Source organism: Lithobates pipiens, unplaced genomic scaffold, assembly GCF_037356315.1.
Source record: "Lithobates pipiens isolate NorthernLeopardFrog02 unplaced genomic scaffold, aLitPip1_a1.2 Scaffold_3, whole genome shotgun sequence".
Taxonomy (NCBI): Eukaryota; Metazoa; Chordata; class Amphibia; order Anura; family Ranidae; genus Lithobates; species Lithobates pipiens.
Genome location: NW_027507790.1, coordinates 124,333,441 through 124,349,161, shown reverse-complemented (window position 1 = coordinate 124,349,161; position 15,721 = coordinate 124,333,441). Strand labels below are relative to the sequence as shown.

At 45.1% G+C, this 15,721-nt stretch overlaps 1 protein-coding gene across 3 annotated transcripts in view; it reads right to left on the bottom strand.

Moving 5' to 3' along the window:
- The window catches only part of LOC143939995 (uncharacterized), a 37,340-nt gene extending 25,284 nt beyond the window's left edge, over nt 1–12,056 (bottom strand). For 2 of the 3 annotated variants that reach the window (XR_013263788.1, XM_077461074.1), the window contains exon 1: nt 11,746–11,984. Coding sequence is in view for 1 of the 3 variants with exons in the window: in XM_077461074.1 (XP_077317200.1) it covers nt 11,746–11,804 (59 nt within the window). In the remaining 2 variants the exon portion in view is untranslated. The other variant, XR_013263789.1, reaches the window with a different exon arrangement.
- Between the last annotated feature and the right edge of the window lie 3,665 nt (nt 12,057–15,721).

Here is a 15,721-nt window from a genome sequence, read left to right as displayed (position 1 = left end):
TGAGGGGGTTTAAGATTCCTGTGATCTTAGCTATTACCTTACCTATTTCCCCCCAAAAACTTCGTAAAGATATACAAAACCAAAACATGTGTCAGGTTTCCCACCTGGCCACATCCTCTCCAGCACACGTTCATCTCCTCTCCTGCATATTTCGCTATTATGTAAGGTGTCCTGTACCATCTAAATCATATCTTATGTGCGCCTTCTCTAAAATTTGAACAACGAGTGGAATTGTAATTGCTCCTAATTGCTCTGACCCATTGGTCTGGGGATATAGTGATATTTAAATCCTCTGCCCACTTAGTTAGCTGTTTGTACATCTCAAAATGCAATTTACCGTGAAGGAGATTATATATGGCCGTAATACCTTTCTTTTGTGCTGAGGCTGGCTGCCATAGCTCCCAAATACGTTCCGGGAGGCTGAAATACTGTGTACGATCGTTAGGGATCATGCTCGTCAATCTGGCATACGTCAGAAATTCTGTTTTAGGGATGCCTTGAGTGGCCCTCAAGTTTTCAAACGACCGTATGTCACCCTGCGATAGTAGATGGTGTAGAAAACAGAGTCCATAGTCTGCCCAGTGTGTCACTTGTAAGTCAGGAGTAAGGAAGGACAGGGCCGAGAGGGGGATAGGGAGATGCTTAAGGTCGGTGTTGTCGTGCTGGTGTTTGCGTAGGTAAGCCCAAGCCTGCAGTGCCGCGTTTATAGTAGGGTGGTGTTTATATCGTCCGGGGTCTCCGATCTCCGTGGTGTATAGTAGCCCCGAGAGATCCCAGATTTCATATTTAAGAGGTCCTGTCATGCTTTTTTTCTATTACAAGGGATGTTTACATTCCTTGTAATAGGAATAAAAGTGACAGAATTTTTTTTTTTAAAGAACAGTGTAAAAATAAAAAATAAAAGGTAAAATAAATAAGAAAAAAAATACGTGAGTAGCGCCCACGTATAAAAACGGTGTTCAAACCAGACATGTGAGGTATCACCGTGATCGGTAGAGTGAGAGCAATAATTCTAGCCCTAGACCTCCTCTGTAACTCAAAACATGCAACCTGTAGAATTTATTAAACATCACCTATGGAGATTTTTATATGTAAATGTTTGTCACCATTCCACGAGCGGGCGCAATTTTGAAGCGTGACATGTTGGGTATCAATTTACTCGGTATAACATTATCTTTCACAATATTAAAAAAAAATGGGCTAACTTTACTGTTGTCTTATTTTTCAATCAAAAATGTTTTTATTTTTTTTTAAAAGGCTGCTGCGCAAATACGGTGTGACAGAAAGTATTGCAACAATCGCATTTTATTCTCTAGGGTGTTAGAAAAAAATGTATAATGTTTGGGGGTTCTAAGTAATCTTCTAGCAAAAAAAACGTTTTTAACTTGTAAACAACAAATCTAAAAAAAAGGCTTGTCCTTAAGTGGTTAATGCACAGATATACAGTATGTCAGATGCCCTTAGCCAACAGTATAGGAACCATTGCATTATTGTAAAAAAAAAAAAGAAATCACCTGCACTATAGCGCACACACCACGACAGAGATGTGAACCATTTGTATATTGTGGTACACTTTAAAAAAAAAATTTTCAAGCATTGTGGTGCGCAGATCATTTCAGGGGCTGCATGTGCAGGTTTTAATGTGCAGAATATCTAGTATGTTGATGTGCCTTTCGGATCAGATCTATAGGAGGCTGGATTGTGTCAGCTTTTCTGGTCATTGTGTGAAGCCTATTGACAGTTCACCATAGGCTTATGGGTTTTAAAGAGGAAGAAAACCCTGATGAGTTTACTTCCTCTTTTTTTCCCTGCAAAGGTAAAGCATAATGGACTACTATGCATCGCATAGTAGCCCATTATGTGTCACTTACCTGACACAGGAGCCAGCAAAGTCGCCGCTGTCCCCTGTAGTCTGCCACATCCATCTTGCTGGTGGCGTCTCGCAGCTCCGCGCGCTGTCATTCGGCGAAGCCGCGATGACGTCACTCCCGCGCATGCGCACGGGAGTCGATAAATGCGGCAGCTCCATTCTTGGAACTGCCGCGTTCAGTGCGCCTGCGCGCCGCTGTCTACGGCGCATGCGCCGTAGACAGCGGTGCCCGTTTTCGGGCAAATATCTCCTAAACCATATAGGTTTAGGAGATATTGCTTGGACCTACAGGTAAGCCTTAATCTAGGCTTACCTGTAGGTCAAAGTGGTTTGTAAGGGTTTACAACCACTTTAAGCACATGTCTGATTTATCCTGCATTCCTAGTGGTCCCCATAAATACTAAGAAAAAAACCCCAAAACATTGGCTTGGCAGAGAGAAGATAGTACAACTTGTACTGATCCTTTTAAAGCAAGCTGGAGTTGGATTGCAAGCTGCTATTACATAACTCAGAGCCTACCTAGGGCTAATGCCGCGTACACGCGATCGGAATTCTGGCCAGAAAAAGGCCAATGAGAGCTTTTCATTGGAAAATGCGACCGTGTGTATGCTCCATCGGAATTTAGCTGTCCGAATTTCCACCAGCCAAAAACTGGTAGCATGTTCTCAATTTTCCCGACGGAAGAACTTTCTATCGGAAATTCCGATCATGTGTATGCAAATCCGACACACTAAAAATCACGCATGCTCAGATTCAACTACGAGACAGAAGCTATTGGCTACTGGCTATTGAACTTCCTTTTTCTAGTCCCGTCGTACGTGTTGTACGTCACCGCATTCTAAACGATTGGAATTTGGTGTGATCGTGTGTAGGCAAGACAGCTTGAGCGTAATTCTGTCGGGAAAACCATCAAAGCTTTTCCGGCGAGAATTCTGATCGTGTGTAGGTGGCATTAGGATGCTCCAGTGTGTCTAAGCAGCCAATGATCCAGAGGAGTGAGGTATATGCCCATATGACTTGCTCCTTATGTCACATGGGTATTTTTGTTCTTAAAGCGGGAGTTCCACCGTTTTTTTTTTTTTTTTTAAGTCAGCGGCTACAAATACTGCAGCTGCTGACTTTTAAAATAAGGACACTTACCCGCCCAGCGCGCCCGCGATGTCGGCACCCGAAGCCGATCTCTCGATCATCTCTCGGGTGCTGCCGCCTCCATCTTGGGTATGGGAATCAGGAAGTGGAGCCTTGTGGCTTCACTTCCCAGTTCCCTACTGCGCATGCGCGAGTCACGCTGCGCAATAAGGATGGTCCTCGCTGTCTCTGGGATCCGTGTGTTTCCCAGCGGACAGCGGGGGACCCGCAGGAAGTGGCGTAAATATCCGCAGATTCTGCAAATATCTATGCCGGAAGTGGGTGCAAATACCTGTACTGTAGAGGTATCTGCATCCCCCTCCCCCCTGAAAGGAGCCAATTGTGGCGCCGGAGGGGGGGAGGGTTCCGATGAGCGGAAGTTCCACTTTAGGGTGGAGCTCCGCTTTAACAGCCAAATGGATGGGAAAGAAAGGGGGATGTCTGGTAAGTGAACCATGTTGCTTTGTCTTGCATAGACAAAGCAGTTTCACTATAAGCATTTTAACTTTATTTCTAAAAGCTTCCCTGTGAGGCTGGTTTTAGGAGCAAATAAATCAGCAGGCTACTGCTTCTTAAGGCCCGTACACACGGTCGGACTTTTTGACAACAAGCATGCAAATTAGCTGTTTTGGAGCAACATCCGACTGTGTGTACGCTCCATCGGACAAACTTTTTCTGTTTTCATCGGACTTTTGTTGGCTGTGCGAACGGACAAACTTTCTGGCAACAAAAGTCAGATGGAGCAAAGTCCGACTGTGTGTACGCAAAAGCATCGGACTTTTGTACAAGGTACAAACACGCATGCTCAGAACCAATGCAAAAGATCAGACTACAATACAGAAGTTGACCAAAGGTGGCGCTGGAGTCATTGAACGTCCTCTTTTGAAGTGGCGTCAGTACGTTGTGATGTCACTACGTTCGTGTTTGTTGTCAAAAAGTCCGACCGTGTGTATGCAATACAAACTTGTGGACCACGCCCTTTGTACAAAAGTCCACGGAAAAGTTTGCACAAAGTCCGACCGTGTGTATGAGGCTTAATAGAGGCCAGATGTTACAAGGAATCTTTAGAGCAGTACAGAGCAATTGCTTCTCTCTGATGTAGCGTGGGCTGAGCCGTTTTGCTTTAGGCCTGTAGGCCTGGTTCCCACCTATGTGCTTTTTATAGAAACGTACTACAGTCCATTTAACATGGTTTCCTATGGAACACATTCACATCTATGCTTTTTAAAGACACTGCATTTTTGGAAAGGGTCAGGGCCTTTATTTACATGCAAAACAGTGCATTTTTGGTTCATTAGACTTCAATGGAAATGATGCAGAAAAGCATGTAGTGCATTTTTAACACATTTTGCACTTTTTTAAATCTGCCCAACAACTTGGCCAAAAGAAAGCATAAAAAAAGCAAAACGCAGAGAGATGACATAATTTCTCATCACTCGCCCTGCATCACCCTGCATCACTCACTGTGCAGCTGCTGGCAGCAGAGAAATTAAATCATCTCTCACTGCCCGCCCTCACTCTGAGACCCAGACAATGCACATGCGCTGAAAAGCTGGGGAGAGAAGCCTCTTTCTCTGCTGTCACTGTTGCCTGCCACCAAATTGACTTTATATTTAAAAAGTGACAAGCTGCATCTGGTATTTTTTGGTGGCAGGCAACAGTGGGAAGCTTCAGCTGGTGGCAGGTGAAATGGCACGTGACAATCCGTATCTAGTGGCAGGTGATGTGATAAGCTGCATCTAGTGGCAGGTGATGTGGTAAGCTGCATCTGGCGGCAGGTGATGTCGCAAGTGACAATCTGCATCTGGTGGCAGGTGACATGACAAACTGCCTCTGGTGGCAGGTGACGTGACAAGCTGCATCTGGTGGCAGGTGACGTGACAATTAACAATCCTCACCTGGTGGCAAGCAACGTGGCAGGTGACATTTCCCATCTGGTGGTAGGTGACATAACAAGCTGCATCTGGTGGCAGGTGACGTGGCATGTGACATTCCACATCTGGTGGCAGACGACGTGGTAAGTGACAATCTACATCTGGTGGCAGGCAATGTGACAAGTGACAATCTGCATCTGGTGGCAAGCAATGTGGCAAGTGACAAGCTGTATCTGAAGGCAGGTGACGTGCAAGTGACAAGCCACATCTGGTGGCAGGTGGCGTGCAAGTGACAAGCCACATCTGGTGGCAGGCGATGTGGCAATTGACAAGCTGCATCTGGTGGCAGGTGAAATGAAAAGTGACAAGCTGCATCTGGTGGCAGGTGATGTGACAAGTGACAAGCTGCATCTGGTAGCAGGTGATGTGACAAGTGACAAGATGCATCTGGTGGCAAGTGATGTGGCAAGTGACAAGCTCCATCTGGTGGCAGGTGAGGTGGCAAGTGACAAGCTGCATCCAAAGGCAGGTGACATGACAATGACAAGCTGCATCTGGTGACAGGCGAAGTGGCAAGTGACACACTCAGGGCTCTCACTGATTCTGCATAATGGTGAGTTGAACTATTTAATTTTATATTACAATGTAATAATATAAATAATGCACTTCAATCATCTTGACACCATATCAACCATGGTGCCGTGATGATCGAAGCGCCAACACCAGCCATTGCCCCGTCAAATTACCAGTGAAAAACCACATGACCCCCAAACCCCCTGCTGAGGCTATATATAGCATACTGCATTGCGTTGTGTGTGCGAGCCGAGACTTCCTGTCTCATACCCAGAACAGTCTATCACAGCGGTGCTCAGTTGCTCAGAGCAAGCAATGTATTCTAGCAATGAATACAAAGCTTCCTCTGATTGGCTGAGTTAGAGGTTGTGACATCATCAGACTGCCTCTCTGACTCAGCCAATCATAGAAAGCTTTGTATTCATTGCTAGAATATATTGCTTTCTCTAAGCCGATGAGCGATGCTGTGGTAAAGTCTTCTGTGTTCCTGGTATGAGACAGGAAGTCTTGTCTGACACCCAGAACCCAGTGCGGTATGCTGTATATAGCCTCAGCTACATAGAGTTTAAACAGCACATCCAGTGAGCGGCCTCGCATGTTAGTGAGAGACACGGTTTGTGTGGGCCTGCTTGGCCCAAACGAACTATGAAAAGTGTGTGGAAAGATCTGTGGAGTTCTTCTTTAAGCTGATAACACACAAACAATTCTAATTGAATGTGCCTTTATTGAACACACCCATTAAACAATCACAATGCTGGAGGAAAAAGTAAGTGAATCCTTGGAGATAAAATTATAAGTTCACCTTTAGAAGTATGTTATACCCATATTTAGGGTGTAACATGCTCCCATATCCCTGCTCTGTTAGAGGGGGTGGGGGATCTTCTTCCCACACCCGGTCACTTTTATGAAAACAGCACAGCTGTGCGGGGCTCCGTCCACACAGTCGTGTCAGTCATTCACAATTTCCTGTGAATAAATGAACTACAAGTACTGTCAGCTGTTACTTTCACAAAAAAATCTAATATTTCTGACTTATTTTACATTATGTCCTCAGAGACCACCTTTTTTATGAGGCATGGTTCACAGCAGCTGCTGCTTATTAAAGCGGAGTTCCACCCACTTTATAAACTTTATCTCAATCTATATATCACTGGCCATATTTTCTTCAATGGGCATTCTTTTTTTTTTTCTGTAGGCTTACCATGATTGTAAGCTTTTCCATATTTCCAGCTTCTCCCACCCGCGGATATCTCTGTCATATCCTGCGGCGCACTGTGTCCTGGGTTTAATTCCCAGGAGTCAGTGTGGCTCACTGCCGCAAATCATTGCGAGATCCGGATCTTCGTTGCCATCATAACAGGGGCAAGTACTTCAGACGCTGCGGCCCACTGTGATGGCAATCTGATATTTTTCCTGCACTGCAAGCTGTGCATACTGCACATGCACAAGAATGGGCGGTGCATGCTGGTTATTTAGCAGCACCGAATCCCGGAAGATTATGCTTGTGGGCTTCATATGCCCACAAGCAAGATGGGAAATGCCAAGAAAGAAAAATATAAGGTGATTTTTGATCTAAAATAGTGATTTTAGTGACGCAATATATAGGAATAATTCTTGTCATTATTCTATATTATGATGTAAATATATGAATTTAAAAAATATATGTTGATTTGTTGTTGGAACTCGGCTTTAAGAACAGCAATCTTAAAATGTCTAAGTGTCTTTTATCAATCAAGGTAGCTGTAAACCACACCCGAACTGACTCCAATTAGCTCTAATTGAAGTAATTAGTCTGTGGGTTCACTTACTTTTTTTCACCAGCACTGTGAATGCTCATCAGCTTAAGCACATTGTGTTTGTCTATTGTTGTGACTTAGATAAGGATCAGATCACATTTTGTGATAAATTGCTGCAGGAAATAGTGTTCTGTGAATGTGAAAACTATAAGTACCGTCATCCGTTGGCTTGTAGTTCTCAATGACCTACTATGGCGCTGTTGAGGTAGTTCATTAAGCTTCCTGTCAGAACATAACTGCCTGTCTGTGTGGAGCTACACAGTCAATCTGCAGGACTGTGGCATTACACCCATGATTTGCTGATTGTGGGTGCAGTGATTTATAGGCTTCTAACAAAAATAAAAAATGCATGTTTTTATCTGCAAAAAAATGTGCATTTTATTTTTTTTGTAAAGGTAAACTACTTTAATTCCAAAGGTTTCACATACTTTTTCTTGCCACTGCAGAATACTCCAGTATATCACTTCTATATGGGCCTCAAACACAGAGCTGAGTTATCGAACACCACCGATTGCTCGGTTCTCACAGCTCCCTGAGCAGAGAACTGGTGACTGTCAATCAGCAGCTCTCTGCTCTGCCCCTTCCTCGCTCACTGGAGTGTTGGGAGCGGCGGCTTGCTGAGAGGCTGAGCTGGGTGTCGGTCCAGGGATGTGGGTGGATCCTGACCCTATGGTCCTGATGACGCCCGAGCCTGGACCGGCTTTGTGATGTCAGCAAACAGTGGACTTCAGCCCGCTCTCTGCAGAAAAATGGGTCACAAGAAGTGCAAAACGAACTGCACTACTGTGATTTACAGGAGAAGTACAGCCAAACAAGCTTTGACTGTACTTCTCATTCAATGAACATGCAGATAAAGTGTCCATTGCAGGGTTTCTCAGTAGGGACACAGATGCATTTATGAGCAGTTTTGATCCTGCTGGGAAACATTGTAGTGCTGGCCTTTACTGTCTGTGCTTTCAATCTTACATTCATCACAGAGATGATTGGGAAATGGTCCCCCCTTTATCTTACCTGAGCCCGATCCGATCCAGCGATGTACATGAGCACAGCGGCTCAAGCCGTTGTATCTCTCCTCACTGGACAGATTGATAGAGTGGGAGCAATTGGCTCCTGCCGCTGTCATTTAAATGCTGTGACACAGAAGTGAGGGGGGCAGATGTCTATTGAAGTTGCACCCGAAATCTTCAAAAGTAGTGCAGGAACTACTGTATTTTATCAACTCCCTCCCCATGCCTTTGTGATCACTTCCTAATATCTACTTGGACTTTTTGTTTCCTTTTTCCTGCAGTGCAAATAGTTTTATGTGTTGTAAATCCTCCAATTCACCTCGCCGCGGCAAGGTACATCATGTCCATCTGCCCATTGGATCCTGGGATATGAGTGCCATCAATCCCAGCAGTCAATGCACAATGAGAGTGCCACGCTTTGTAGTTTGTGTGCATGTGGGGATCGGGAGGTGTATGCTGGGTAGTCAACGCCGTATCCCAGAAGGAGATACCAGTGGGCTTCAGATGGCCACACTGAAGATGTGAGCGTGCTCGAAGGGGACAGCAAAGTGAGTTTAAAAGAAAAAAAAAATGTTTTTTTTTAATAACGACATTACATTAGTGTTTGTAACCCTTAGAAATAAAAGGATCCTATTCCCTTAAAGCATGAACAACAGCACAGTGTGCTTAAGCTGTGTAATTTGACCCCCTGTATCATCTAAAACACTTGGCTGAACCTGCCTGGTTCTCCCCTCCCCTCTGTAAACTGACCACGGTTTATCATGGCTGCTGAGCTCTGACATAGTGGTCAGCTTACGTGCCTCCGTCATCCACTCTCTCCTCTGACCTCCTCTACCCCCCCCCCCCCCCGCCTGTCAGCTTGTACCAGTGCCACTCTGCTCCTCTACCCTTCCCTTCCTGCTTCTATAAAACTGTTAAATAAAACTGAAAATGTTATGTTCATACAATCCCCTCTGTTAGATAACATGTGCGCCACTGTATATGTATAACAAATATGGCGATTTCTATCTCATTTCAAAGTGCCTCCTGGCACTCACGTGACTGCTCGTCTCTCTCCTCCCGCTGCTGTCAGCAGGAGTTCTCGGCCCCTCCTACTGTAGCTGTCAGACTGTAAAGGAGAGGAGTAAGCTGTCACGTGAGCACTGGGAGGCGCTCTGAGATAGGGCATGTAGGGAATGGGCATATCTTTTATAAAGCATATACAGTGGGACACATGTTTTTACCTAACAGAGGGGATTGTATGAACATAACATAGCAGCTTTACAACCACTTTAACCACTTCCCGACCAGCGCACGACGATGTACGTCGACAGAATGGCACAGGCAGGCATATTGGCGTACAGGTATGTCCAATATTCAATGCCGCCCTGCCACCGGGAGCGCCAAATGGAGGAAATGCCGTGTAAACAGCATTTCTCCATTCTGCCTAGCAACTAGTGACGCTGATCTCTGCTCCATGTGACTGGAGCAGAGATCAGTGTTCACTAAATGAAAGCCCAACCCCCCCACAGTTAGTAACACACCCCTAGGAACACTTAACCCTTACACTGCCACCCACTGGTTAACCCCTTCACTGCCAGTGTCATTTACACAGGAATCACTGCATTTATATAGCAGTGATTACTGTATAAATGACAATGGTCCCAAAAATGTGTCAAAAATGTCCGATGGGTCCCCCACAATGTCGCAGTCACAATAAAAATCGCTGATCGCCGCCATTACTAGTAAAAAAAAAAATAATAATAAATTATTATTAAAAAAATGCAATAAAACTATCCCTATTTTGTAAACGCTATAACTTTTGCGCAAACCAATCAATAATCGCTTATTGCGATTTTTTTTACCAAAAATATGTAGAAGAATACGTATCGGCCTAAACTGAGGGAAAATTTATTTTTTATATATATATTTTTGGGGGATATTTATTATAACAAAAAGTAAAAAATAATGCGTTTTTAGCAAAATTGACGCTCTATTTTTGTTTATAGCGCAAAAAATAAAAACCGCAGGGGTGATCAAATACCACCAAAAGAAAGCTCTATTTGTGGGAAAAAAAGGACGTCAATTTTGTTTGGGAGCCACGTCGCACAACCGCGCAATTGTCAGTTAAAGCGACGCAGTGCTGAATGGCAAAAAGTGGTCTGGTCTTTGACCAGCAAAATGGTCCGGTCTGCAAGTGGTTAACTACTAATACTGTTTGGTATAGCATTAGGTGCAAAAATCACAGGGGTGTTTAAAAAAAAAAACTGGTAGAAATCCAAAAGAAAACATTTATTATATTGCAGCTTACCAATTGTTAGATGGATGCATTTGTTTTCTTTCTTAGGCTTTTTTTTCTTATATTTTGATCTGGTGATCCATCCAGTAAGCTTGTTGTTTTTCAAAAGAACAAGATCTCTTCCAGATGTATCAGTTTACAGGAATGAGACATACAATTTACCACTGACAGAGGTGCTTACAATGATCAGCTTGTATTTATTTTTGTAAAACGTTTATCCCAGAAGAATAATACCTTGTTTGTGTTTTAAAATCTGGTAGTACATCTAACACTCCTCTACCTCCCACCCCCAACCTGACAGTGCTGCTGTATTCCTTCATCCAAAGTGGGGACACTCTAATACAGGAGGTGTGTTACTGGCCAGATCACTGGGTGAAAACAGAGAGGAAAAGAGCCTTAAAAAAAAAACAAAAAAATAAAATGCAGCCACCACATCTAATGATTGGTAAGCTGCAATCTATTACATTTTTCGTTTTGTTTTTATTACTGCTTTCAGCATTGTAAGGTGTCCTCAAACTATGAAGATGTAACCAAAATGTTCACATTCATGAGCATAAATGATTGCTGCTGAAAGGTTTATTCTTCATTCTATAGCATTAGCCTGATGATACTAGTTAAGTGCGCAAGCCTAACTTCCATAGATTGTGCTTATTGGACTTTGTGTAGGCCACACACCCAAGTGTTCGAGTATCTAGCATTAAATACAGATTAGATAATGTCTCCAACCTAAGTAGCCTTTTCAAGAGATTATGGCAAGCAGCCACTTTTTTCCTCCTCACCAAAGCTGATAATAGCTGCTTCTTAAATCCTTCTTAGCTGTAATGAACAGCTGTGTTGGGATCTCCCTGTTTTTGGTAATACGTTTGTTATGTGCCAATAAAGTGTAGCAAGAGTGTTTTATATTCAATGTGATTTTAGAGTATCATAAAGCCAGTTACTCCCTACACATATATTGTACATCTATGTCCGTGGGGAACAAACATTCCCCGGATGACGGAAAGTAAAAATTCAACATTATAATTTGTCTTCTGCCTACTAAATGATTAAATGCAGATTTTTACTATGTGATCACTGGTTGTTTGTAAATGGCTCATCTCCATAAAGAAGACCTTCACCCTTATCATAAAAATTACAACAAAGGCACCTTTAGGAATGTTTAGAAATTACAATCTATGAACGAATATATTTACAGATTACAAGCTATTTATTCTTTACTTACCTAATTTTTCTCTTACTCCTCATCCTTCTTATAGTAGCCATTTTTGTTGTTGAATCCATCTCTTTTTACTTCCTGGAACTCTAGGTCTGCCTCCTAGGACATGTGACGGGACCTTCTGTGAGGCCAGGCTTACATCACATGTGCCTCTCTCAGTGGTCTACTTTAACACAAGCTTGATCTTTGCCTATTTAGGATAATACAACCGATATGCTTTAATTCCGTTATCCACAGCAGCACCTATTTACCTTTACTTGGCTCCCCCCCTTCACTCTGTTCAGCAACAGGAACCATAGGAAATACCCACTTCTGGGTATGCAGAAGCATGTGACTGTGCTGGACCAATCGGTGCCATCACACAGGAAGTCCATCACCCTATGAAAACTTGGCCATCTCTTTCATTTATCCTAAAGTATAAAGATATGCTGCTGGGAAAGGTTATGTTAAACTGAATCTGTGCAAGCTAAAGTACAGTTTAGCAAACACATTAGGCACCTGTGATTGGAGCTTAAAATATTTACATTCTGCTGTCACCATCTGCTAAATATAATGACAGTTCCTGGACCAAGTCATGTGGGCATGGACAGAGATCACCTCAAGCATGGTTATTTGGCCCATCTTTGGTCAGTCATGATGGTATAACCAGCAAACATCCCACCGCCATTGTTATCCTAATTCAGAAAATACAATGTATGTCTCAGCAGGATTGAGGTTCATTAAAACCATGCTGTGGACAATCCTTTCTATCTGTTTCCTAGCAAACTTGAATCTTATGTGTTACTATGAAAAATGTTTTAGTACTAGCATTATTACTCACAAGATGCGTGAGAGAGAGAGATGGATGGAGAGAGGCAGCAAAGAGGGTGTTACAGCATCTGCAATATTATTATTATTATTATTATTCACAATTTATATAGCGCCAACAGTTTACGCAGCGCTTTACAATGTATAGGGGGGACAACACAATTACATTACAATACAAAAGGTATGGGAGGGCCCTGCTCATATAGCTTACATTCTAAAGGGAGGGGGTGGTGGTACAAAAGGTAATAGCTGCAGAGAATGATTTGATGGGGATGGCTCCCCCTGAATAAATGAGTTGCAATTAGTGATGGACGAACTTCCGACGGGACGTTTCGCGAACGCGAAATGCGAACGGACCCAAACGTTCGCGAAACCGACCGTTCGCCGCGGGCCCCATTGACTTCAATGGGAGGCGAACTTTGCAAACCTTCATGTCGAATTTGCGGCCACGTGGTAATTATTAGGGGGTAAAACGTAGTCCCACCATCTGGACAATGACATAATACATGTATGAGGTGAATTTGGGATCGATAACTACAAGCATTTTTATTTTATTTGGGAAATTGTTCTAACAATTCAGGACTATGGAGCTAATGAAGGCAATGGAGGAGAGGGAAGGTCAGGGACCAGGGTAGGCAAAGAAGAGGGTGCAGGAGATGATCACCAGCAGCGTGACATACCGGAATGACACATGCACCGTGATAGAGGCATCTGACAGCAGCACCGTAATACAGAGCACTGACAGCAGCACCGTGACATACAGCGCTGACAGCAGCACCGTGACATACAGCGCTGACAGCAGCACCGTGACATACAGCGCTGACAGCAGCACCGTGACATACAGCGCTGACAGCAGCACCGTGACATACAGCGCTGACAGCAGCACCGTGACATACAGCGCTGACAGCAGCACCGTGACATACAGCGCTGACAGCAGCACCGTGACATACAGCGCTGACAGCAGCACCGTGACATACAGCGCTGACAGCAGCACCGTGACATACAGCGCTGACAGCAGCACCGTGACATACAGCGCTGACAGCAGCACCGTGACATACAGCACTGACAGCAGCACCGTAAGCAGCCCCAGGAGGAAGTCAGCACAGCACAGGGATGGTGTGATCCCCTCATAATAAGAACCCCCAGGAGGAAGTCAGCACAGCACAGGGATAGTGTGATCCCTTCATAATAAGAACCCCCAGGAGGAAGTCAGCACAGCACAGGGATATCATAAGCAGCCCCAGTAGAAATATGACACCGCTCAACCTCTTCAAAGAGGAGGGTAGGGGCATATAGTACGGTGTGCTTTTTTGGGTCAAGGAAGTGAGCCAAATGAATTAAGAAGGTCTGTGTGCTTGATTAAAAAAATAGTTTATAGACATATACATGGTCTACTGGTCACATGTGTTGAATTCCTCCGAGATCCATGCCTCATTCATTTTTAGAAATGTGAGGTAGTTAACACTGTGGTGAGCTAGGCGAGTACGCTTATCGGTCACAATCCCCCCTGCTGCGCTGAACGTCCTTTCGGACAGGACACTGGATGAGGGGCAAGCCAACAGTTCGATTGCAAATTGGGCAAGCTCTGGCCAGAGGTCAAGCCTGCCCACCCAGTAGTCTAGGGGTTCATCACTCCTCAGAGCGTCCACATCGGCCGTTAACCCAATGTAGTCGGACACCTGACGGTCTAGGCGTTCCCTGATGCTGGATCCGGATGACACCTGTCGATGGGTCGGCTGAAAGAATGACCTCATATCCGAAGTCACCAACACATCTTCAAACCGGCCTCTTCTTGCAGGCGCTGTTGGATTGGTACCCGCAAATCCTTCTCTGGGAGTGGGAATTGCTCCTCTGCCAGCGCACGCAAAAGCAGAATGCAGCATTTCTCGAAGCAAGGCCTGGAAGTGCTGCATTCTGACAGCCCTCTGCGACGGCGGTAACATTTCCGCCATTTTGTGTTTGTACCGGGGGTCTAAGTACGTTGCCACCCAGTACTGGTCCTTGACCCTCATGCTTTTTATACGGGGGTCCCTATTAAAACACTGGAGCATGAAGGCCCCCATTTGCACTAAAGTGGAAGCGGTGTGGTGGCCTGGCTCCTGCTCATCATCCAGGATAATGTCGTCCTCTTCATTCTCCTCTCCCCATCCTCGCACAACAGGGATCCCAGAAAGGTTTAAAGCATGCTCTTCTTGCTCCTGCTCATCCGCCCCGGCACCATCCTCCTCTGACTCCTCATCAGACTCCTGTTGTTGACTTGTCTCAGATAGAGTAGCCCCCCCTGGGAATTCATCCAGCATTGCGACTTCCTCATCTTCCCGCTCCTGCTCCTCCACAGCCTGATCAATGACACGACGCAATGCACGCTCCAGAAAGAAGGCATAAGGTACCATGTCACTGATGGCGCCATGGCTGCGACTGACCAGTTTGGTGATCTCCTCAAATGGCCGCAGAAGTCTGCATGTGTCGCGCATGAGCAGCCACTGGCGCGGTGAAAAAAAACCCAGCTCCCCAGAACCGTTTCTTTCGCAGAGTTCATACAGGTAGACGTTAACTGCACGTTTCTGCTGGAGCAGCCTATCAAGCATATAGAAGGTTGAGTTCCATCGCGTCGGGCAATCGCAAATAAGACGTCTGACCGGCAGATGGTGTCGCCGCTGAATGTCAGCAAGGCGAGCCATGGCCGTGTAAGATCTTCTGAAATGGGCCGAGATTTTCCTTGCCTGCCGCAAGATGTCCTGGACCCCAGGGTATTTGACAAGGAATCGCTGCACGACCAAGTTTAAGACGTGTGCCATGCACGGCACGTGCGTGATTTTGCCCTGTTTCAATGCGCTAAGCAGATTGGCACCGTTGTCACACACCACTTTACCAACTGTCAAATTGAGCGGTGTTAGCCACTCATCTGCCTGTGAACGCAAAGCTGAAAGGAGTGCCGGGCCAGTGTGGCTCTTTGCTTCCAGGCACAACAGACGCAGCACGGCATGGCAACGTCTCACCTGGCATGTGGAATAGGTTCTGGGGAGCTTGGGCGGTGCAGTGGAAGAGACGCTAGCAGCGGAAAAGGAGGAGGCAGCTGAGGAGGAGAGGGAGGAGGATGGAGTAGGAGGAGGAGAAGAAGAGTCAGGCCTGCATGCAATCCGTGGCGGTAAAACCAAATCTACACGGGTGCCAC